This window comes from Zeugodacus cucurbitae, chromosome 4 (assembly GCF_028554725.1).
Source record: "Zeugodacus cucurbitae isolate PBARC_wt_2022May chromosome 4, idZeuCucr1.2, whole genome shotgun sequence".
Lineage (NCBI taxonomy): Eukaryota > Metazoa > Arthropoda > Insecta > Diptera > Tephritidae > Zeugodacus > Zeugodacus cucurbitae.
In genome coordinates this window covers 10,968,427-10,990,930 of record NC_071669.1, presented here as the reverse complement: position 1 = coordinate 10,990,930, position 22,504 = coordinate 10,968,427, and the positions used below count along the sequence as shown (strand labels likewise).

At 35.7% G+C, this 22,504-nt stretch overlaps 3 protein-coding genes across 4 annotated transcripts; 1 reads left to right on the top strand and 2 right to left on the bottom strand.

Annotated features, from left to right (window-relative positions):
* Positions 1–1,445: 1,445 nt before the first annotated feature.
* LOC105209490 (E3 ubiquitin-protein ligase mind-bomb) lies at positions 1,446–9,216 on the bottom strand. 2 transcript variants are annotated; one of them, XM_011179907.3, is made up of 9 exons: positions 8,544–9,216; positions 6,679–7,239; positions 6,199–6,615; positions 5,695–5,802; positions 5,479–5,622; positions 3,885–5,417; positions 3,541–3,810; positions 3,154–3,447; positions 1,446–2,063 (listed from the first exon to the last, which is right to left on the bottom strand). In XM_011179907.3, exons 1-9 carry the CDS (start codon positions 8,922–8,924, stop codon positions 1,923–1,925), a joined length of 3,849 nt encoding a protein of 1,282 aa, XP_011178209.2. In that variant the 5' UTR covers positions 8,925–9,216; the 3' UTR covers positions 1,446–1,922. The 2 variants fall into 2 exon arrangements, with proteins under 2 accessions (XP_011178209.2, XP_054086213.1); XM_054230238.1 differs by lacking the exon at positions 8,544–9,216 and adding an exon at positions 7,321–7,604.
* Positions 9,217–9,526: 310 nt separating this feature from the next.
* Positions 9,527–11,015, top strand: LOC105209479 (peroxisomal membrane protein PEX14). The gene is made up of 4 exons (XM_011179896.3): positions 9,527–9,868; positions 9,966–10,268; positions 10,339–10,559; positions 10,645–11,015. The coding sequence occupies exons 1-4, from the start codon at positions 9,758–9,760 to the stop codon at positions 10,841–10,843; spliced, it is 834 nt and encodes a 277-aa protein (XP_011178198.1). The 5' UTR covers positions 9,527–9,757; the 3' UTR covers positions 10,844–11,015.
* A 2,894-nt stretch (positions 11,016–13,909) lies between these two features.
* Positions 13,910–22,123, bottom strand: LOC105209420 (mRNA (2'-O-methyladenosine-N(6)-)-methyltransferase). The gene is made up of 7 exons (XM_011179813.3): positions 21,925–22,123; positions 17,497–18,299; positions 16,945–17,424; positions 16,084–16,882; positions 15,896–16,021; positions 15,702–15,830; positions 13,910–15,096 (listed from the first exon to the last, which is right to left on the bottom strand). Exons 2-7 carry the CDS (start codon positions 18,212–18,214, stop codon positions 14,379–14,381), a joined length of 2,970 nt encoding a protein of 989 aa, XP_011178115.2. The 5' UTR covers positions 18,215–18,299; positions 21,925–22,123; the 3' UTR covers positions 13,910–14,378.
* Between the last annotated feature and the right edge of the window lie 381 nt (positions 22,124–22,504).

Here is a 22,504-nt window from a genome sequence, read left to right as displayed (position 1 = left end):
CTAATGCCAGAATATATCTAAAAACCTCGTTTATATACGTACTCATTTTACGTTAATTTCGAAAAAAAAGTGTTGCCTATATTTAGGCTAATTTTTGTAAATGTCATAAAATCGAAGGTTTCTTGAATTTCTTTCAGTCTAATTAACGTCGGAATATGTATATAAATTCATTCTCGTTTATATACTTACTCATTTTACGGTAATTACATAGAAAAACTATAAGTGTTGCCTACTTTTAGGCTGGCTTTTTATAATTGTCACAAAATCTAATGTTTCTTGATCCTTTTTCAGTTCCAACTAACATGGGAGTACGTATATAAATTCCTTCTCGCTTATATATGTACATACCCAGTTGATGACTTCACATAAAAATTAGTTTTGCCTATATTTAGGATAAATTTTAGTTATCGGTAAAACTAATGTCTTTTAAACCTTTTTCGGTCAAAACTAGCATCATAGTATATATATAAATTCCTTTTCTTTTATATACGTACTCAGTTGACGGTAATTTCACATAAAAAATAAATGTTGCCTACATTTAGGCTGACTTTTATAATTGTCACAAAAACTAATGTTTCTTGAACCCTTTTTCAGTTCAAACTAACATCAGAGTACATATATAAATTCCATTCCTTAATACACTTACTTAGTTTATGGTAATTTCACATGAAAAATACGTGTTGCCTATCTCTAGGCTGGCTTTTATAATTCTCACAAACCTAATGTTTTTTGAACCTTTTTCGATCCAAACTAGCATAATAGTATGTATATAAATTCCTTTTCGTTTATACACACATTCAATTGACGGAAATTTTATATAAAAAATAAGTGTTGCCTACCTTTAGGCTGACTTTTATAATTGTCTTGGTACTTTTTCAGTTCAAATTAACGTTGGTGTATGTATAAAAATTCCTTCTCGCTTATATACTTACTCAGTTGATGGTAATTTCACTTACAAAATAAGTGTTGCCTACCTTTAGGCTGTTGTGCAGTGCTACAAACACTTCTACGTACATTTTCAAACCAAAAATTGAGAAAAATAATTATTTTTGTGTATTTTTTTTGTTTACTTTGCATTCAGTTTATTCACTACGTCAGTAAATGCGTGTACAGTTATAAAAGGAAGCAAACTAATTCGTAAGGTATATTGGTATATTAAAATCATTACATTTAAAAAATCGTGCTTAAATACTAAAAGCGAAATAAAGGAATGTATCAATTAGTAAAAATAAAGGAGTATCTCGAGGATGTATATATATATGTTTTTTTATGCATCTAAATACATATAAGGCACATATATTATGTATTATATGTAATGTATCATATTTAATGTAGAACTAAACGTAAGCAACTAAATATGCTGGAAGCAACAAATACTAAGGCAGTTGTGCTACACAAAATATACATACAAATGTACATATGTATATGAGTGTGTGCAAGTGTGGTTTATTAGAATTTTTAACTTTCTAAGCGCTATGTAGCAACTAATTACGTGTTTAGTAAAATATATATGTATGTATGTAATTTGTAATAATACGCATGAGCTGATGATGTGGTGAGTATAAAATATTAGTACATTTTGTGTATAAATTGCACAAGAAATTAACCTTTTATGTACGTTTTTAATACATTTATCCATTATGCATATAAAGTTTATACGAGTTTATAGAAATACAGACGATTTATAGCATATAGTATTCGCGTATTGAGTGGCAAATACAGAAAATTTCAGTTGTATAGAGTACACAACGCATGCATATGTAATGCAATTGTTGGTGGTAAATGTTGCAGGGTTTGGAAAAATAGCTGAGTAGACGCTTGATATACAGAGGAGGAGTGGTGAATTTCGAAGCGCAGTTAAAGATGATATATATATATGAGAATAATAATATAATATTTTGTTGTTGTTGTTGTTTGTTTGCTTAAAAGAGCAATATACGCTTCTCCACAGTTTTACGGCAAATCGGACAACCATCAATCTGATCGCCGCACATTTGGCAAGTGCCATGACCACAAAGAAATACCATATTCTTGATGCGATCAAAGCAAACGGGACACATTGTCTGCAATAAAAAAGCACGAAAATTTAAATATATTATATAAAATTAAAAAAAAAAAAAAAAAACAAGTAAGGAAAGACTAAGTTCGGGCGCAACCAAACATTTTATACTCTCGCAATTTATTGCTATATTTTTATTAAGATAACACACAATTTGACCTATATATTCGGCATTAACTCCGATAGAATAACGAAAATCATCATATATAGCATATGAGGGCTGAGATCATTCCTGAACCGATTTGACTCAATTTCACCACACTATATGCAAAACTATTCGCTCACATAATTTGGCAAAGATATCTCACATACTAACCAATATATGCGGAATAAAGCCCAGCGTAATTTTGAAAAACCTACAATTAGGTATATGGGAGCTAGGCGAAGTTATGACCCGATTTTAAACATTTTTGGTACAGACGCGCACTATTAGCAGAAAAAAGATTCCCTCTGAATTAAATTAAAATATCTTAAACTTTTACTGATATTTTCGCTGAAAAATTACCCTTAGACACTTAGTTCTTCATGTTCGATAGTCGGGGTCTTGAAAATTTATAGTCCGATTTTGATCATTTTTTCACAAGTGATGTCACAATTAAAATACAGTATTTGTATAAAGTTTTATTCCACTATCATCATCGGTATAAAAAAGAACCTTATAAAGTTAATGAATCAGATGGAATTCAAAATTGAGATATATGAGAAGTAGGCGTAGTTGTGAACCGATTTCGCACATTTTTCATCCGTGCCAGCACGATGTTAAGAAAATTCTATATATCGAATTTCATTAAAATCGGTCGAGTAGTTTCTAAAATATGATTTGTCGCCCATAAGTGGGCGACGCCACGCCCATTTTCCATTTTTCATTCTTTCTGGCATTTCTTTTGCAAAATTTAGTGTTTTCGTTAGTGAGTTAACACACTTTAGTAATTTTCAACATAACCTCAGTATGGGAGGAGGGCGTTATTATTAACCGATTTTACCTATTTGTATGTTGTCGGTCTATATATCTTTATTGGTGTGCGAGATATGTACAAAAATGGGAGAGTCGCGAGAGTATAAAAAAGAGTATAAATTATAATTCTAAAGCGTACCTGCTCCTTGATATCCTGCAATTGCTGCTTGAGTTTCTGCACATCGTCCATTTGAAAGTTATTGACATTGGATGGTGCCAACAGCACACTGGCGGCGCTTGCTGTGGCGCCAGCAGCAGCAGCATTGCCAGCAGCCAAAATATTGTTTTGACTGTTCAGTTGATTGGCGCTGGCGACGGGTGTGCTCATAGCGCCAGGCACGGTATTATTCATGGCCACACCATGACCTGAAGTATTGACGCAATGCATTTCATTGGACTTGTCATCGGTTAAGCAATGACCAACGCCATGTACCTGTGTGTAATGAGAAAAAAAAAGTGAGTGAACATATAATCAATGAAGAAATTCCACATTGAATGAAGAAGAAATCTTAATTTGTTGCCTTACCTTCTCGGCAATGCCAGCGCCGCCACAGCATAGTGAGAACGGCAGCATCTCTTCGATTTGTGTGCGACAAAGCACGCATTTCTTCATGAGACCCGAGCAATTTTCGCATGCGACCATATGACCGCATGGACGGAAGAATATGGAAGCACGTCGATCGGAGCACACCAAGCATTCGTCGATTTTCTCACGTGATGTAACGGTTTCGCGACAAATGAGACACTTTTTGACGCGCGGTGCACAAGTGTCACAGCAACACACATGGCCGCAGGGCTGTTTGGAACAAAAAAAAAATTATTTTAATAAAATGATATCTGACAATAAATATTTAGTTTCAAAAAGTATACCTTAAACACCGTATCGCGCTTGGCATCCGAGCAAACAAGACACTCCTCCAAGGTGGACTGCTTCACGGCATCACTGGCGGCATGCAACGATTGCGACAGATCATTAGCCAAACTATTTAAGCCACCACTTGTATTGCTATTGCGCACATCAGCCGCAACGCTGTTCATACCAACACCGCTTACAGCGCCACCCTTCATTACCGTGCCCAATGGCAGATTAGCTGCAACGGATTGGTGCATACTGGACGTTATGGCGGCAACACCAACGCCGCCACCAGCACCACCACCACCACCAACACCGCCAGCAGCGCCCACCACAGACACCGCCAAAGAGTTCAAACTGCCAACGCCACTGTTAGCGCCACCCATAACGCTGGCTGGTGTAGCGAGTGCGCGTGCGCGCGCATTCAAGCTGGTGCCGGCCACATTGCCTGGCAATTCGGGATCATCGGTTTTACGATCATTGTAGCATTTGACGAGTGTTTTACACAAATTCGGATCGGGACACAGATCAAGTGGTGTTTGTAATTTACGATTCTTCAGCGTTAAATCAGCGCCATTCGCTGCGAGGAAGCAGGCAATCGATGCAGAGGCCTTTTTATTATTCGGATTACGTAGCCCCATCAATAGCTTGCCAAAACCTTCGACATCTTGCAACTGCTTCAGCTGCGACAGTGTATGATGACGCAATGCCTCATGTAGTGGCGTATCGCCATCTTTATCTGGTATGTTCAAATTGGCACCCTCCTGCACAAGCAGCTTAACAATTTGCACATGCTGACGCTCGACGGCCAAATGCAAAGCGGTCTGCAAGTTCACATTTTGCCGATCCATATTCGCCTTGCCCATGTGCACGAGCAACTCAGCGATTTCGACGTGATTATTCAAGGCGGCCAAATGCAGCGCCGTATAGCCGTCATCCTTTTTCTCCTCCACAATCCACGGACGATTCGTTTTGGTGAGTAATATTTTCATAGCGCTCGGATTACCCTTGAGTGCGGCATGGTGCAGCGCATTGAAACCGTTATTGTTGGTGAGCGTTATGTCTGCGCCATAGTCAAGCAATAGCGAAAGCATTTCATCATGTTCCTTTGATATGGCATCGTGCAGTGGTGTATCACCTTCGGAATCCTGCAAACTCGGATGACAGCCCAAGGAGAGTAAAGTCTTGACCACATTCAAGTGCCCCTTATTGACCGCAATATGCAGCGCTGTCTGACGGCGTTTATTGCGCGCATTCAAATCAGCGCCTGCCTTGGAGAGTATTTCAATCACTGCTGGCTCATCGCCGAAAGCAGCATGATGTACGGCGCGATCGCCATCTTTATCCTCGATCTCAACATCGACATTGTGACGCAACAACACTTGTATGACATCGGTGTGGCCGTTTTGACTGGCGGCCTGCAGTGCTGTGTGACCGGCGAATACACCATTCACATCGGGTACGGTGGCTTGTGTGGCAGCAGCGGCTGCACCGGCCGCGGTGGATGTAGCCGCCTGCACATTGCCAGCGAGGTACTCCTCACAGCGTGACTGTCGATTAAAAGAGGTTAGGTTTTCACAAAAATTTTGGAAATTTTATAGGCAAACTCACTGCATAACCATTTGCGGCGGCTTTAACAAATTCCTCGGTGGCATCACCGGACACATTCGGTTCGAAAAGTTTCTTTAATATAGCTGACAAGCGTTCGCCGCTCGAAATGACTGGCACACAGCTGCCATCAGCAGATGCAGAAGCCTGAAATGTATTGAAGGAGAGTAATGTTTATTTTCAGTTTATATTATTGCTTTTGTTTGTTTATGCACGCACCACTTTAGTGACGGCTAACGGATTATATGTCCATGAGGTGTTGCCCACTTCCACCTTCAAATCATTATCGTGATAAACTTGTTGTACGCGGCCCAATTTGCCAAGTGTCTAACAAAAATTAAACAAAATTAAATTGCAATTAATTCAAAATCCATAAATTTTTTTAAATATATATAATTCATAATAATTACATATATTTGTATCAAAAAAATCCAATATAATTAAAAAAAAAAGTTATATTTATGTAATAATTAATAATAATAATAATAATAATAAAAATAATTAAAAATTTAAAAAATAATAATAATAAAAATAAAAATAATTAAAAATTTAAAAAATAATATTAATAAAAATAAAAATAATTAAAAATTTAAAAAATAATATTAATAAAAATAAAAATAATTAAAAATTTAAAAAATAATAATAATAAAAATTAAATAATAATTAAAAATTTAAAAAATAATAAAAAAAAACTAAAAGAAAATTAATAATTTGAAAACTCACCAACTGCATAGCATCTGCCCATTCACCATGGCCGCGTTGCAACATCTTAATACTCTCCACATCGGAGCAGATCTTCACTATATCACCCACTTGGAACTCTGGTGGCGCTGTTGTGGGTGAGGATACTTTTGTCAATACTGCGGGATTGAAAGTCCAACGATTGCCCGAATTATAGGCAACCACAATATCGTGATCTTCGTCGATACCGACCACAATGCCGGGATTATTGAGACACTCGAACATGCCATCAGTCCAACCGCCGTGACCATGTTGCAATGACTGCACAATTTCTAAATCCAAATCAACGGTGACTTTATCACCAATCTGAAAACCATGTGGTCCCTTGCCAGGGCCATTTTCACCCAATAACGGTAAGTGATCGCGATAAACCGTATTGCCTTTGGCATCGTTAACGACCTTTAGGGAAAAATTAAAATAAATGTCAGTATACCGTTGGATAATATTATTATCATTTTATACCTTCAAATCCGCCATGCCCTCGAAACCAACACGATACAAATTCTTTGCGCCATTATCCCACACCACATAGGCGGCTGAACGCGGCGATGCTGAGGACCAATCTTGTATTTCATTCACTTTGCCACGTCGCAGCACACCACCATCTTGATCCTCCCACTGCCAGTCGACGCCACGTACTACACGTGCACCCGGAAATATGCCGCGCACTGCCACTTTCTTCGATTTGCGTCGTGGCTCTAACATGATACGCTCGCCACCTGGTGTGGCGATACGATAGAAGCGATGACGCAAATGATGCTTATCCCCGTGATAACAGATCGAACACAGATCGTAATTAATACATTCGGCACACTTCCAACGTATACCGAAAATGGGCTGCTGACGACAGGTATCGCACATAGTGCCATCATGCTTGATGCCGGTCGGTGCGCTATCCAAAATGCGTAGATCATAGGCGCCGGCACAGCGATAATTGGCCGCAGTGCCATTGTCCCAAACGACAACGACCTCTTCGGAAGATTCAAAATTGCGTACGGTGCCTACGTGACCTTCACCACCATCCTGTTTTGAAATGATAATTGTGTTATGATTTTTTAAATGATTCTAATTATAGAGATATAAATAGCAGAGCTTTTAACCTACAGATATTATAACACGATAGTTGTAATTACGCATATTGCAGCGATTCAAAAAAAAAAAAACACTACCGGATTTTCCGTAAATTTTTTTTTTCAACTTTATAGCGCGTAGTACAGTGCAGCGATATTCAACTTATAAAATATTAAGACACATCAGCGAATATTCGCGTTGTTGTGCATCTCGTCAACACCGTAGTCAACTGAGGAGCACTTGACGCTGGGCGATAGCGAAAATTGAAATGGAAATGAAAATTTAATGAGTTGTAGCTGACATTGTCGTATCAACAACAAGCAGCACGTAACTCAATCCACAAGTCTGCTTATAGAGAGATAATAAAGCTTTACGACGATGGCGTTGTAAGCTAGACAGCTCCGCGTGCCGGTAGCGTTGTTTTTTTTTATTTTTATTTTCTTATTTTTGTTTTATAAAGATTATGGCATTTAAAATATTTATTTCGTGAGAAGCATCCAGCATCTACTGATACCGTTATTTATTAAATGTCAGTAAAACAAATATATTAAATAACATGAAAGCAAATTGATTTAATATGGAATACGGAATGAATCTCATCGCCTGATAAAGCATATACATATTTGACTTTTATACATATAATTTAATTTACGGGGATTATTATATTAATTTAAAAAAATGTAAATTACGCACAAAACATTATGGTTTCTAATTAAAGTGATTATTACTAAAAAAAAACTTCAGATTGAAATCACTAATTAATAAATAGATTTTTGTAAAGATAAGGTTCTATAAAATATACGTCGTTCACGTTGTGTAGATATGTCTATTTGTTGTAAAATTAAACAAAATAGAATGTTATACTAACTTTTATCAACTCAGCTGTATAAGTCATCAATGTTGCTTAAAGTTACATCATTTTACAAAAAACATAATATTAATGAAGTGACCTAAAATTTGATGCACAAAACAAGCGGATGTTTGCCGCTGGCGCTACAAATCATGAGTAATTAACAGACAACTTTAAAATTTGAGTGAATAAGCTAATTATCGTTAATCGATTAATTTAGCTATTTTAACATATACGAACTGTAGTTTGTATTATAATTTCTTAGGTTGTCAGTGGTAATTTCTTTATGGCACACGAAACACAATTTAAACATTTTTGTTTACATTTTATGCATTATATTTTAAACATTAAAAACGCAGACTTCAGAAAAAGGAGTTTAAAATTTTACTTAAAATGTGTGACATACCTGCTTGCCCCACTTCCAATCCGGGCCACGTATTACACGTGCACCAACACCTTCCATGGCGAAACGTGCCTGTCGATTAGCATTCGAATTGCCCGTAGCTCCACCGGAAGAACCGTTGGCTCCCGCAACGCCACTACTGCCACTAACACCGCCACCATTGCCCGCCCCGCCTACGGAACTGCCAGCACCCGTTCCTCCCGCTACGCCAGCACCTGTCGTGGCACCAGCTACCGTACCGCCGCCCCCTGCACTATTCACTAATCCGGCTGCACCAACAGTATTTGTATTTCCAACACCGCTCGATCCAATTACACTTGTATTACCATTTGAAGTATTCACTGCAGTCTTCGTTTCTTTGCCAGAAGTTGCTGCACAAGCCATATTTTTTTCACTTCGTATTTCTGCTTGCCTTTGCAGTGTTTGCAAGCAGCGCTTTTAAACTCTTAATCCTCTCTACTATTTCACCTTTCAAATATTTCTATAAAAATAAACCTTTTTATAGTTTTTAGAGACTTAACAAACTTTTAAATGCAGTTTTCTGTAAATTTCTCTTGTGAAATTTTTGTGTTGCAGTTTCTTCTATCTACAATCGTTTACCAGTTTTCCCTATATTACTTTTTTATTAGTTTTTCTGTCTTTGACAACTTCATCTATTTGCATTGTTTTGATTGTGACATAGGGTGCACTATATGTAACATAATTTAAATTTTCTTTAACAGGTGTTTGTAGTAATTGAACAAATTAAAAATTAAATTTAAAAAAATTATGAAAGCATGTATGACACTAAATTTAATATTTAATATAATTATTAATACCAAGTGCACTATATGAAGATAAAGAGCAAAGTAGCGAATTAGAACTATGGTAAAGATAATGAAAATTACCCTAAAATCTACAACACTGCTCTCATCTGTTTTGTTAAAAATCATTTGTATATTATCTTTTACATTTTCTTTATTTAGCCATTTCTTTTAACTTGTATTTCCTTAGTCCATCTAAAAAATTACCTACACCAACATCGCCGCGATAAATTTCCAACCCCTCGTTCTATAATTTTGGTGTTTTATTTCAATATTTACTTATCATTCTACATCTTTAAAGAGACTTTAGAATAAACGAAGATTCTGCTTCATAAGGAGAGGCGATAAGACATTTTTTGATACAATCGAGAGTGTAGTAAACATATTTTCAAGATTAAATTGCAAGTCGAAATAATGTCTACCAGCAATACGGACACGGGTGACACCACAATTATAGCGTCTACTACAGAAATTCAAAATGGGCAACCAGACAAATTTGGCGTAGTGACCCCCCGCGAGGCACTTGTAAGTAGGCAAATTAAAATAGGCTCAAAGTTCAATTATATTTGTATTGAAATTGTGTGATACTCCGATCTCTTAATAAATCTATAATCGTGTGTAGATAACAACTGCGGTGAACTTTTTACAAAATGCTAAGGTACGGCATACAACTCTTATGCAAAAACGACAGTTTCTGCAATCCAAAGGTTTAACCAACGATGAAATAGAGCTCGCCTGCCAACGTGCGGGTATTTTTACAGACGACCCCAACATGCCCACTTTGATTAATATAAGCAGCAGCGGTGCGGAACAACCACAATTGGTTTTGCAGCCAAGACAAAGCGCTTACGGACGCATCAAAGAGGTTTTGCATAATTTAGCGCTTATTAGCGGTGTGGCGTATGCTATTTATCTATTTTGGAAGGTTAATAAGCATTTGTAATCAACTTATAGTTAGAGGAATAAATAAATTTTTATTTTATGTACATATGCAGAAATATGTAGAACCCTTCCTTTTTGGTAAGAAAAAGAAGAAACCTGTGGAGGACTTGCTTGATGATATTTATAAGAAAGTCGACACACGGCTGGATGCTGTAAACGCTGAACTTACCAATATCAAGGTACAACTGCAAGAACAACAGCGTGATCAACGTCAAAGTCTCAACCAAGAATTTCGTAGTGATTTAGAGGCCATCAAAGGATTACTACTTAATCGGTAAGTTGGAGTAAATGTAAAAATGTACTTAATATCCAAACGTAAAGTATATAATTTATCTTTGTTATCAATATTTTATCTTTAGTAAACAATTTGTTACGCCAGTGATAGGCGGTCCGCCCTCAATACCCGCTTGGCAGCTGGCGGCCACTACACATCATCATCATGCTCGCCTCTCACAATTAGATGATAATGAGAAAGTGGATGACGCTGGCTCTGGTTCGGGTTCATCAGAAACAGAAGTGGTTACCAAAAATAGTGATTCCAGTTTAGAAATGATGTAGAAGTTTGCATTCTTCTATACACTCTGCTGCAGCTGTTTAGCGCGAGATGCTCAACAGTAATGTAAGAGCTTAGACAGATTAGATTAAGTAAAAAGCTGATAACATTAATTTAAGTTTAACTGCGATAACCACTACACGTATATACCAATAGATGAACATATATAAATATTTATGTAATTGTTTTGCACTGCTGGTGGTATTAAAAAGAAAATATCAAAGGTAGTTTGTGTCAAAAGTCCACAATTATAAATATGTTTATCACTTCTGCCTTTTGGTACTTATATTCGTTCTTCAACACATACTTATTCGCTTGAGTAAACATAAAGTTTGTTTACAAATCTGCTGTTATGTAGGCGAGGAGAGTACGTAAATAAGAAATGTTTTATGGCTTATGATAAACGATATTGGAATACAGAAATTGCAAAAATTCTAAAATTTTATTCTAAATTAACAAAATATTTGTTAAGCACTTGCTCACACTTTTTTTAATTTCTTAAAATATCAAAAATTGCAAATTAGCTTCATTAGTGGGTGACCAGATAGTCATTAGTTTGTATTGGCACGTAATAAGTATGTATGTAGGAATTAGGCATGTGCTCCACTACGGGTTCAAAGTTGGCTTACGCTTGTAAAAAAATTAGCAAATAAAAATTAATGGATAAATAAAGCGAATAAAAAATGTGTTTATTTCTTTAACTTAATGGTTGTATGGCTAAATAAATTATATTTGTAGACAAATAATTTACCAAAATTAAGGTTTATACAAAAAGTCGTTTATAAATACTCGTATATTTGTAAGTTCATCGTAAAGGTTATGCTATGGTTATAGCACCTACAATTTAACCTTAAGGAATCTCCGCCACTCAAATTAACTACACATTTTTGCTTCAACTACACATTTTCGGTTTATTTATTTTTTTTTCTTTGTAATGTTTCCATAAAATGTTAACAATTTATTGTTAAATTTTTATTTATCCGTTTGCCACATTTTATGACTGCTGCCTTTTACTAATTATTTATGCTGATTTATGTTTTAAAATGGTTACATTTCGGCGACTATGTATAAGTGCAGTAGTTTATTAACAATAAATTTTGCTAATATATATGTATGTACACATAAGTATATTTTTTTTAATATTTTGGGCATACAAATCGGTTAGTTTTTTTTTTTACTGTTCTAAGTTAATAATTGATGACATGATTTGGTGTGAAGAAGCTAGTGTTTTAATAAAAATTTATTATACAAATATGTTTGTATAAATGCTGTGGAAGTATGGAAAATTTGATAGTAGATTGCTCGTATATAAAAGCACTGTGGGGAAAAATAGTTGTAGGAGAGAGTGTGTTGTTATACAGAAATTCTTACAAATCTCACGCGTATAATGCTATTGAAAAATGCTCACTTGTTGTTTGGATATACAATTTATGAATACATCCATTACATATCCAGTACCTTTTATTGTTTACTTTACTTTGTTAATGTTAAAATATTGTTGTGTGATAACTTTACATATTATATTATTGGTGTTGTAAGTTATTGCTTTAAGATATTGAAAAATTCAACAAAGGGAAGGCAATTTAATGAGTGATACTATTTTTGCTATTACATGTATTATTACTATTTTCTTTTTTTTTAATTTGGTTTAGTATATGTACAGCAATGGATTTTGTAGATTTTTATTTTTTAATTATTTCTTGTTTTTATTTTTATTTAAATTAAATTTATATTTTATATATTTACATTTTTTTATTTATTTCGAAATTTTATATAGTAATGTTTTATGTTACCTCGTTTTGTTTAGTCGTTAGACAATATTATATTATTTTACGATAAATTGTAGGTTAGTTTAGTTTAAAATTTTTTGTTTACATTTCTTCCATCATTTTCTATTTCATTTCATATAGCATATGTATATATTTTTTGTACTTTTAGCATTATTATTAGTTTAGCTAAAACTGCTTAAAAAGCATAAAGTTCTCTTGAAATAGATGTACACACGTTTGTGATTTATCATATTTGATTTTTGAAATTAATTCCAGTATACTTATTAGACTAAAAGTGGTTCATATTAATATTGTTACTAATTGAACGCCACAGAGCTGCGTGTCTGCGCTTTTATACTAGCGAAAATGATTTTGTTTGGAATATATGTGTATGCGCTTAAAAAGTTTATTTATTTCAGGTAAACAACGCTTAAAACTGTTTATAAACTAAAATTTAGTTGTTAAATTGCATTTTTAGTAGATATTTAAAACCAAAATTAATTTCTTGCTATTTACACGCTGTCAAAAGTAAATACATATATACAGTAGCGGACAACAAAACGGCACACTTACTTTTTGCGAATTTCCTTTACATCGCTGTAGCATTAACAAATCAAACTCTATTATTCAAGTGGATATTAATTATACTAAGTACACTATTCCGCTATAATAAAACATTTTTATTTTCTTTTCCTATTATAAAATTTTTTGTTTTTAAATAAAATCCAAAAAATACTTAATTTCAAGTGTCCACTTTTTTTGACAGCCACTGTTTATACATGCATATAAATTAATTGCAAAAAAAATTAGAATTGTATTCAGCAAATTCTGTGTAAATGGTATTCGTTTTTAATTAGACAGCGCCTTAAAATCGTCATTTGAGTTTCTTATCTCGCTTTCCATAACAACTAATATAAACAGTTATTACAATTAAACTATTTGTTGCAACAACTTGTTTGTATTAACTAACCGCTATTGTAGAGTACTGCACGCATTACATATCCGTTATTAAGTAATGCAAAACCGCCCAAGTCAAAATGAAAACAAAAGTTTTATAAAATTATTGATTATTTTACATTTATAATTAGTAGCTTTTGTTTACAAAAGTGATTTGTTCAATTTTGTAGCTTAAAGCTTTTAGTTTAACTTATAATTAAGAAATAACTTCAGAAATGTTGCTCGTCAAATGAAAAACAAAAGCTGTGTTTATTTGTTTTTTTTTTTTTGTAGTAAATACCATTTTATATAAATATTAGTGTAAAAATACATAAAAATAGAAAAAATGTTATAGACGAAAAAAATTGCATTGATATCTGCTATTTGACGCAGCAGTTGCGTAAGCTACTGTATTAAATAATATTTTGTTTATATACATTACTAATAAATAGACAAAAGTGCAGTGGTCGTGCAGTACGCCGTAACACGTCACTTTTTTTTGTGGGTACGTTCAAAAAGAATTCAATTCTTTAGCATTACTAATTTTTTTTTAACTTTTTCTAAAACTAACGCTACTTTTTTAAGTTTTTTTTTTGTTTTTGTAATTTCACTTTTCCGCTTAAATAAATAAATTACATTAGTGCAAAAAATAAATAAAGAAAATTGCAACGCACTTGGCTCTATAATGCACTGTTGAGCCATTGCATGTAGCGACTTTGCACAGTAATCATGATTTAGGATTTACACTTTGCTTTTTGTCACTGTTTCACTTTTTATCGTAATAATTTTAACACCAAGCCTACGCTAGGCCGCAAAAACCCAACTGCATAACCGTTTAAACCGCCGAATTGATAACGGTCTGTCCGGCGTTGTTGCTTAGCGCACCGGCAACTGCACCCGATGTTACGCCACCAATATTGTTTGCGGATGACGAAGCAGCCACCAGACTGGCGAATGCGCCACTCGCAGCCGTCGCTGTTGCTGTAATCGATACGGAAGTGGTGTTGCCGACAATATCTGCAATACCGCCGACACCTGATGCAGCCGGTGACAGCGACATTGAAGACGACGATGGTGACGAGCATGCACTCTGATTGCTCATAGCGGGCGAACCGGTCAATGATGTTGCCATATTTGGTGGTGTATGCGGTGAAAGCGGTGCGCACGTTGAATGCATGGAACTGTTGCCGCTGCTGCTAGAAGTGTTGATATTGCCAGCTACATTTGTATTACCACTTGAGGCGGCAGCTGCCGATGTTGTGGCATTTGTGTTCACATTATTGCTAATGTTGCCAATTCCTAGATTGTTGTTGTTGTTGTTGCTGTTGCCGAGTGTGTGTGACACAGTGGTTTGATGCGTTACCGGTTGAGGTGATGACGCGGCGGCAGCTGCGGCGGCTGCGGCACGTTCACGCTCACGATCGCGTTGCGGCCGGAAAGCTTCACGCAAAGCCTCCACACGATTCTCATTGGGTCCCCAACGCGCATGGCCGGCGCTATTTTGCAACCACACCACCTGTGTGCCCTGCATGCATTTTACATTGACGTCAGCTCTGCGACAATAAATAAGAGAGAGAGAGATAATTATTATTTAAAAGCAGATTGGAGGGGGGGCTAAATTAATTGTCATCGAAGTCATCTAACGGGAGGCCCAGGACAGGGTTGAACCAAAGGGAAAGGAATGTTAGTTGTGTAGGGTTAAGGGGGCATGCAAAGAGGTGGTTAGTGTCATGCGGGGACTCTTTACGTCCACGATGGGTGCTGTTTTATCTCCAAGTACGCCATTCACGGGAAGGGAGTCGATGAAGGTGTTAATGGCTTCTCTGTGAATGGCATACAGTGCTTGTCGAAAGTCTGTCGTACGTTCGGTATAGTCCTGTATTTCGTCGACGTATTTCAGGATGGTACTCTTGATGGCTCCGAGAGACGGTTCGGTTTCCAGTAGAAACAACAACAGAAACTGTTTGAAGAATATTTCGTTATATTCCTTCACAGGTATCATACGGGCCACACTGTGTAGGTGCTCAACCGGAGACATCAAGAGGCAATCTGTGGCTGTCCGTAGAGCGGTATTCTGACATGTCTGGAGTTTCCCCAGCTGCGTCCTACTGCAGCCAGGCGAAGGAAGGGTGGGTGTTTTAAAATGGTATGGACTTACTTTGGTATGATGTGCTGATAGCCATGGCGGTATTCATGTGCCATACCTAGCACCACCATTGAACGACGCTTAAACATGCTCTCTTCTAGCTTCGCAATGCTCTTCCATTCGGGCAAGAATATGATGAAACTGTTGAAATTAAATAAGCTAAATTGTTATCTCGCTTTTCATAAGAAATTTATACTAAGCATTACCTCAAAGGCTCCATTGAATCTGTGAGCAATTTATCGATATGCAACAAAGCTCTATCCATGAGCTCTTCGCACTGTGGTGGATTTACTTGGAACGAACCAGAAACTGGCTTGAAATCAAGAAATGGTCTAACAAAAAAGAGAATATTTAGTAAATAAGCAACCGTTCTTTCAGTTCAACTGCTACTCACCCCCTAGAACCGAAATATGCATCGGTATCTGCGAAGGCCGAGCAATATTGCCTAAAATATGAATTGAACGGCGACGCAAAACATTCAAAACTAACACCAAATTGCCGATGCAAGCACTCAAGAACCGGCACCGGCAATGAAGCCTGTGTCATTTCTGCCTCTTGTGATGAATTTAACGCATTGCCGAGGAACGTCTGGTAGCGCTTGAGGAGACACCAAACACGTCCAATAAATAAATCAAATTTCTTATCATCGAAGCAATTGTGTCGATAGAGTTGTTCGAGCTTTTGTAGATGTGTTAGATTAATATACTGTGCATCGGGTTGATTGTGTGTGCTAGGCGTATATTTAATTATCATGTGATCACGATCCTGTACATATTCAATGGCTGGCATACGTGGTGATGGCACAGCGAATTGTATGGGATAGCACCATACTTTCTTCAAGTGCGGTGGTGGTGGCGGTGGCGTTGGCTCCGGTATGCCGTGCTCCTTCAGCAATTGCATATGACGTTCGCGTATTTTGCGCGCATGCTCCGCGCTCAAGTGATAGATTTTAATGCAGAGCGCTTCTACGGAACTCTTTACGGTCTCAACAAGATGTGGCTCACACTGGCGCTTTAAATGCGCTAAACGATCTTGAAAGTCCTCGTAACTGGCGCCAACTGTGCGACGCAACCATTGAAATGTATCTTCGACATTCCACTTGACGACCTTTTTACTCTCGGCTGGTGCGGAACGTGACTCAATAATCTGTTTCGCTGCTTCGGCATAACGTGATAATTGCTTGCGTGCATCACCTGTGTTATAATAGAAAATAAATATTCATTGTTCATTTAATTAGTATAAATTATTGATTTACCTGTAAATTTCGGTTTGACAATCTTAATTGGTATATCAGCCATAATTTCCCTATACATAGAAGGCGATATTTCCGGGTTACAGTTGCTGGGCAACAACGGATCGCAACCGTTGTCAATAACTTTACGCTCCATTAGCCAACGGTTGAAGGAGTCTTTCGGCGCCTTAATATTCTCACGTCGCATACAGAGATCCTCATAGGTTTTCACCAGTTTCATAGTGTAGGCGGCGCGTAAAGCCTCAATTTCGGGATGTGGTTGTGGCAATAACGTGGGTGGCCGCTCTACAATCACGGCATTCGTGCAAATCTCTAAATCCCACGGACCCGCCAAGACGAACTTTTTCAATGGCGGATGTTGTTGGTGTGGATGCAGATGCATATCGTCGGATGGACGACGCTTTAAATTTGGATGTTGCATATGATGTGGGTGATGTGGTAAACCGGGATTTATAGGCGGTTGAACACTACTGTGACATATGCCTTAATGGGGGGAAAATATTAAAAATAAAATCAAAATTCTACACTTTTCGCCTGTTATTCCAACAAACATACCCAAAGGATCTGTAAGTGGATCGAATGGACGCGCACCGGGCATTTCCCATAATGATTCGCCGGTGATTTTATTCCAGTAATATGGACGATTTTCACGTTTCGACCAGAATTTACGCCAACCTTGATTCACAAGCTCGGCCGTCAATTCCTCGCCATAACCGGCGCTATGCATAGCAGGTGGACCCTGCGTGGGCGTATGTGCCATCATACCGTCCAATGGTGGTGCACTCGTTTTTGTCGGTGTCGATGGAGAAGCACAACCGGCCGCTGGTGAACTACCGCCAGACATGCTACCCAAACTAAAACCATTCGGATCACCCATTGTTATACCGCTTGTACCACCAACCGTATTGACTGCACTCGCAATGCTGGCAGCGCCACCTATTAAGTTATTACTACCCGGCGGCATGTTTTGTAATGTTGTCAAATTTGTGGTGTTTCCTATACCCAAACCTACAGCTCCCACAGCGCCACCGATAATATTTGTTGTTACCGCTGTGTTCTGTACATTTGTATTGGCTGACGTGTTTGTGGAAGCGGTCAATTGATCCCAAGCACTTTGTGCGCTGCTTGTTGGTTGTGGCATTGTCGGCATGCCTAACATAGGGTTAACACTGCCAGTAGAGGCAATCACCGACTGTGGCATCATATTTGAATTTAGTGTTGACAAATGTTGCGGCGACATGCTGTGCATATTAAGGTTGTTGTTAGCTGCCATTTTGGATGTCTTAATCCGTAGCGACAGCGGACGATTCACAAATCGTAAGCTGTTGCAATGTTAAACGCGTATGCTTTGATTTAAACTGTGAAAATAAACAAAGAATATGTTAATTAGTGTACTATATAAGATTTTATTTTTTTTATTAAAAAAGTGGGTTTTACTTATCCTTAATAAACAAATAATATGTTAATTTGTGTACTGAATTATATTATAAATTTTTTAATACTTAAGAGGAAAACTGACCCAGATTTTATACACCCAATAATAGCCACAACAGTAAATTTTTTTTTTTTAATTTTTAAGTGCTATTGACACAACAACAACGACCGATACTATCAACAATTTCCTTCAAGTTGAAAATTTTTAAATTATTCATTTAACATTTCAAAGACAATGTCAATCATCCGTATAAATGTTTTTGCATAATCTTATTGGAACAAAATCAACGCAAATACACAACGGAACAATCATTTTGCCCATTAACGTCATCATCGCAAACGCAGAAAATTGGTGAGCAGGCAGTCATTTTGATTAAAGCATGAGTGTAGTATGTGCGAGCCAACTTGTAGAAGGTATAAATAATTTTTGAAATTTCTTTTAATGAGTATAAAACGTTAACACTTAAGCAAAATGCGGCAGTCAGTGGCAAGCACTCAAAGCGAAAAGCTTAAAAACACATACAACTCTCTTGGTGTTTTGATAAAACCACAAAGTAGGATGGTGGGCAATAAAGGGGAGAGCGGCGCACACGTATGTATGTAGGTGGTAAAACAAATAAAAAATTAAACAAATATCAACATTAAAGTGGAAAATAGTGCAAACGACCTTCAGGAAATCAATACAAAGTAATTGATAAAATGTCAAAGAGTTCAACGTACGTGTTATAGGCAATTATAAGTAGTTGGCATTTAATGACGGTTAAATTGAATTATATAGCAAAAAAAAATAGTCATACGTTTCATGACAATATCTACAAAGCGAAAAAATTCACTTTGCCAGTTAATAAGATAAAATGTGCGATGAGTAGACTAATAAAATTTTGAGTGACTTATGGTGAGAGCTTTGAGCACACAATATATACTCAAACAAGCCGAGTAATAAAAGAGCACATATGTATCTATAACCCGCTGAGCTCTCGAGATTGTCAACGCGCAAATAACCATTGGCTTTTTGTTTTATTTTTGTACGTTCATTGAGAGACAAGCAATCAAAATATTTAAATAACACTAAACCAGAGAAAAGTGTACGCAATAAACACACATACAGCACATTAACTGAGTGGAATTGGAGCGATTAGTTGCCCTCTACATATACGAGCATGTGCATCGTGTGTTATAAGAAAAACCAAAAACCAACAAACGAAGAGTATCTCGTCGCAACCACCGGCAAAACCAAACACAAACAACTCAAAAATGAGCGGAAAAAACGCAATGTGGAAAAGAAGTGAATATTATTGCTATTGAATCGCTTTTAAATCAGATGTCTTTCAGAATTCAAACTTGCTGGTTGGGGTGTACTTCAAGTGTGAACACTGCAGAAATCAACAAAACGGGTTGTTAATAATTTTAAATGCACTACAAGCGATCTGAATGAAGTGAAGTCACTTTTATTAATTGTATTAGATATCTATTTATCTAATTAATAAAGGTAAGAGTAATGAAACATGATAATTAGCAAAAGTGACAGTGGCGTATGATTAAAGACTGTGATTGTCTGCTAATTATTGCAAAGAAATTTGGGATAGAAATGAAGATTCATTAATGCATATTTTATAAAATATTATTATTATTTTTTTTTTTAACATTTATTCAAAGTGACAGTGGAGTAAATTTGAAGACTCCGATTGTATGCTAATTATTGCAAAGAAATTTTGTATAGAACTGAAATTATTATCATTTAATTTTATAAACTATTATTTTTATTTAACATTATTCAATGTGGCGGTGGCGTAAGTTTGAAGAGTGTTTTGTCAGTCAATAAATGTAAATTAATTTTGTGTAGCACTGAAATTTTCTTAATTTGTTAAAATTTTATAACTTGTCCTATTTCTTTTTTTTAACATTATTTACTTTTGAATTATTTATTCAACTTCCATTACACTCCTTATCTTTGTGGTCACATTTTTGGCGTTATCTATTATCATTCATATCAAAACACACATATGCACAATCTACTTTATAATTTATGGTAATAAACAATAACATAAATTAAGAAATATTTGCTGCAAATTAATAATATAATAAATTAAGTATCAAATATGTATAAGTATTTAATTAGCTATTTAAAACATAACACTTCAATATTTTTATTAAATAATAAATCTCTTTCATATTTTGTATATAATTTTTTATTAGTAGATAGCAAATAATTACAAAACGATTTTGCGAATTTTTATTAATAATATTATCCTTTCTCCTGCAACTTAATACATATTCACTGCCATAATTATTATACAAGTCAATATTACTAACAAAACTAATATATTTAATATTTGGAGCTATTAAAGCATAAATACAACATGTATATATGCATACTCGTATATATACCCAAATGCAGGTAGAAAAAATTCTACAGCACCACAAAAATAAATCGGGAGTAAGGCAAGTGTATCACACCTGATGACACACCACATCACCAGCACACAATTTCATACAAACAACAAACGGCAGAAATGTATAAATGGGCAGAAAAAGATAAATAGACAAATGACGAAAGAGTATACGAAAAATGCGAAACCGAATAGCAAAACAAAATTTGTGTATTATTTTGTTGTCTACTAGTTTGCGGCACATAATAGTTGATTTGTAGTTGTATTTGTAAATGTTGACTGCGCGCAAGTACACAAGGTATAAATCAGAGAGATGACGATAAATTTTTGGAATACTCGTGTTACGTTTTGACGAACGTGTACTAATGAGTGTTTGTATGAATTATTGCAATTAAATAACTTTTAATAAAATATTGTTGTTATTGTAAGTGTGTAATTGAAAGCTATTAACAAAATAAAGCAATTGTTTCATTTTTATATTTTTACTTTAATATTTAGAAATTGTAAATATTTTTTTATTTCATAAAAATAAATATTTATGCATAACTAAGAAAAAATTGTTTATATCTTGTCATCATAAAGCAACAGCAGGTGTCTTAAGGGTTAAAGTTGCCTACGTCACATAATGGCGCGCTTTTTCAGCAAACCGCCAAATTACTTGTAAACGTACAATTTCACGCATTCCTATTAACATTTTTAAAGAATTTATATGAAACTTATATTTTGTGCACGGAAATTTATTTAATAAGTTGTGTAAAATAATATTTTGCAAATCCCTTTTTATCGACAAAAATTTCTCTACACTTTCTTTTTATATGTGCCCGCCACTAACGAACAGCGATTTGTACACTGACCCACCAACAGCTACCGCCGCTCGCCTCTTCAATGAGGCAACAAACAACGAATAGAAATTTTCCTTTCAATCAGAGAATCTCAGCACCAACAATATTGCAATTTTTACATTTTTTAACGCTTTAACTGCAAACAATGTTTTATATGGAATTGGTTAAATGCTATGAACGCTATAAGAAAAACATATTTTCACTTCGCAATTGGTAACGCTTCGTGTGGAATTTTTTCAATAAAAAATTTTTCCACTTTTCGATGTGTACATTTTTCACATAGGTGGTGTACATTCTTCTTGCAGGCAGGCACTCACCGTTTCTACGTTTCGTTTTACAATAAAATTCACAAACACTCGCTGTTGTTTATAAACATTTAGATTATCGTTATTGTGCAACGGAAGCACACAACAAAATTTACGAAAATTTTACAGCAAAATTGAATGTGAAAAATACGTGCGCAACTCTTGAATCGTGTCCGTCACCCACCATTTGCAATAAAAATTTCATCTGCGCTATGTTCGTTTTCACCGAACCATCATTCGGCTCGACAGTGTTGCGTGCAAATGCGTTAGGGTTGCACAGAGTGCATGCGTGCACAAGGTTGCATTGTGGAATTAGAAAAAATGATAAAATAAATACATAAATTGTGAAAATTTTATATTAAATTTAAAAATACTAAAATATTTCGCTTAAATCTTTTTTGTTAATAATATTTTTATTAAATACTAAAGCTTATCCAGCATTAATAGTTTATTTATTGTGAATCTTTATGACATTATTATTGTAATAGAATAGGAAACGTCATTAATATTCCCGCCGGAACTGTTTGTCAAGCTCACAAAGTGTGTAACCGTGCAGTGCAAAGGTCTGCTGTCTGTGCTATACTCAAAATAA

Coding starts and splice junctions, on each gene's coding strand:
- LOC105209420 (XM_011179813.3), bottom strand. CDS start 18,214: ATGGCAGCTAACAACAACCTTAATATGCACAGCATGTCGCCGCAACAT. Junction 16,022..16,083: donor GCATATTTCGGTTCTAGGGG/GTGAGTAGCAGT, acceptor CTTTTTTGTTAG/ACCATTTCTTGATTTCAAGC. Junction 15,097..15,701: donor TATCAGCACATCATACCAAA/GTAAGTCCATAC, acceptor TTATTGTCGCAG/AGCTGACGTCAATGTAAAAT.
- LOC105209490 (XM_011179907.3), bottom strand. CDS start 8,924: ATGGCTTGTGCAGCAACTTCTGGCAAAGAAACGAAGACTGCAGTGAAT. Junction 6,616..6,678: donor AGGGCATGGCGGATTTGAAG/GTATAAAATGAT, acceptor TTTTCCCTAAAG/GTCGTTAACGATGCCAAAGG. Junction 5,803..6,198: donor GGGCAGATGCTATGCAGTTG/GTGAGTTTTCAA, acceptor AATTTTTGTTAG/ACACTTGGCAAATTGGGCCG.
- LOC105209479 (XM_011179896.3), top strand. CDS start 9,758: ATGTCTACCAGCAATACGGACACGGGTGACACCACAATTATAGCGTCT. Junction 9,869..9,965: donor TGACCCCCCGCGAGGCACTT/GTAAGTAGGCAA, acceptor AATCGTGTGTAG/ATAACAACTGCGGTGAACTT. Junction 10,269..10,338: donor CTATTTATCTATTTTGGAAG/GTTAATAAGCAT, acceptor GTACATATGCAG/AAATATGTAGAACCCTTCCT.